Source organism: Pistacia vera, unplaced genomic scaffold (assembly GCF_008641045.1).
Source record: "Pistacia vera cultivar Batoury unplaced genomic scaffold, PisVer_v2 Contig1430, whole genome shotgun sequence".
Taxonomy (NCBI): Eukaryota; Viridiplantae; Streptophyta; class Magnoliopsida; order Sapindales; family Anacardiaceae; genus Pistacia; species Pistacia vera.
The window spans coordinates 1-1,390 of record NW_022195501.1 but is presented as its reverse complement, the minus strand read 5'-3'; the positions used below and the strand labels follow the sequence as shown (position 1 = coordinate 1,390).

Below are 1,390 nucleotides of genomic sequence, written 5' to 3'. Positions count from 1 at the left end.
ACGCCATGCACACTGACACAATGGAACAATGGTTTCACGAGAGAATTGGGCAATATGGTCCCATTAATAAACTCAGTCTTTTTGGGACCCCAGCAGTATTTCTTCATGGGCAGGCTGCAAACAAGTTTGTGTACACTTGTGATGCTGATACTCTTGGCCCTCAGCAACCACCATCCTTCAAAATGATTTGTGGTGAGAGGAACATTTTGGAGTTAAATGGAGATGACCACAAGCGTGTTAGGGGAATGCTTATGTCATTTCTGAAGCCTGAAGTTCTGAAGCAATATGTTGGGAAAATGGATGAAGAAATCAGAAAACACCTGGAGATACACTGGCATGGCAAGCAAAACATTGCAGTAAGTCTAAATATTTTGATAGTTAAAACATAAGCAGAATATTTTTTTTGACATTAAACATCTGAAATCTATATACTTTGAGTTTGTATGCTTTTCTGTTTCTCTTTGATGAAATGTGTATTGGATAATAATTTTCTATGACAACATAGGTGATGCCATCGATGAAGACTCTCACCTTCAACATAATGAGTTCTCTTCTATTTGGGATAGAACAAGGCGCAAGCAGAGATGCCCTTATAAAGCTTCTACGACAAATCATTGATGGCTCGGTGTCATTAGCAATAAATTTACCTTTCACATCCTTTCGTCAAGGCCTTCAAGCTAGAGCGAAATTTAGATCAATGATCTTGGATCTTATACATGAAAGAAGGGCGGCATTGAAGCATCAAACTGCTGTTCCCCATCAAGATCTCATAACTTGCTTGCTTAGCATCCGAAATAGCGAAAATTCAATTATTTTATCGGATGAAGAAATAGTAAACAATGTCATAGTTTTAATGATTGCTGGACATGACACATCCTCTGTTCTCATCACCTTCTTGGTCAGGCTTTTAGCCACAAATCCTACAGTTTATGCGACAATTGTTCAAGGTATGCAAATAATTTAATTTTCAATGCTAATTATCAAACAAACTTATTGAGTTGTTGGTTGAGATTGTAGAACAAGAGGAGATAACTAAGAGCAAAGCTTCAGGGGAGCACCTCACATGGGATGACCTAGCCAAAATGAAGTACACTTGGCGAGTAGCATTGGAAACTTTGAGGATGTACCCGCCTGTTTTAGGCCCCTTCAAGAAAGTCCTTAAAGACTTTGAATATGAAGGATTCACAATCCCCCAGGGATGGCAAGTATGAAACTAAATTTGATTAACTTACGTATATTTTGATACCAAGAATTTAGGACTAATATGTACTTTCCGAAATTTCAGATCGTTTTGGGTGCATCCTTGACACACATGGATGAGGAGATCTTCCCTGATCCATCAAAGTTTGATCCGACACGGTTCGAGAAACAGGCTTCAATCCCAGCTTAT

At 38.7% G+C, this 1,390-nt stretch overlaps 1 protein-coding gene across 1 annotated transcript; it reads left to right on the top strand.

Moving 5' to 3' along the window:
• Positions 1-5: 5 nt before the first annotated feature.
• Positions 6-1,384, top strand: LOC116123608 (taxadiene 5-alpha hydroxylase-like; the record flags this gene model as incomplete). Its single annotated transcript, XM_031409356.1, has 4 exons — positions 6-356; positions 506-947; positions 1,018-1,205; positions 1,286-1,384. Coding segments are annotated over exons 1-4 (1,080 nt in total), but the record flags the coding sequence as incomplete, so codon positions are not given.
• Between the last annotated feature and the right edge of the window lie 6 nt (positions 1,385-1,390).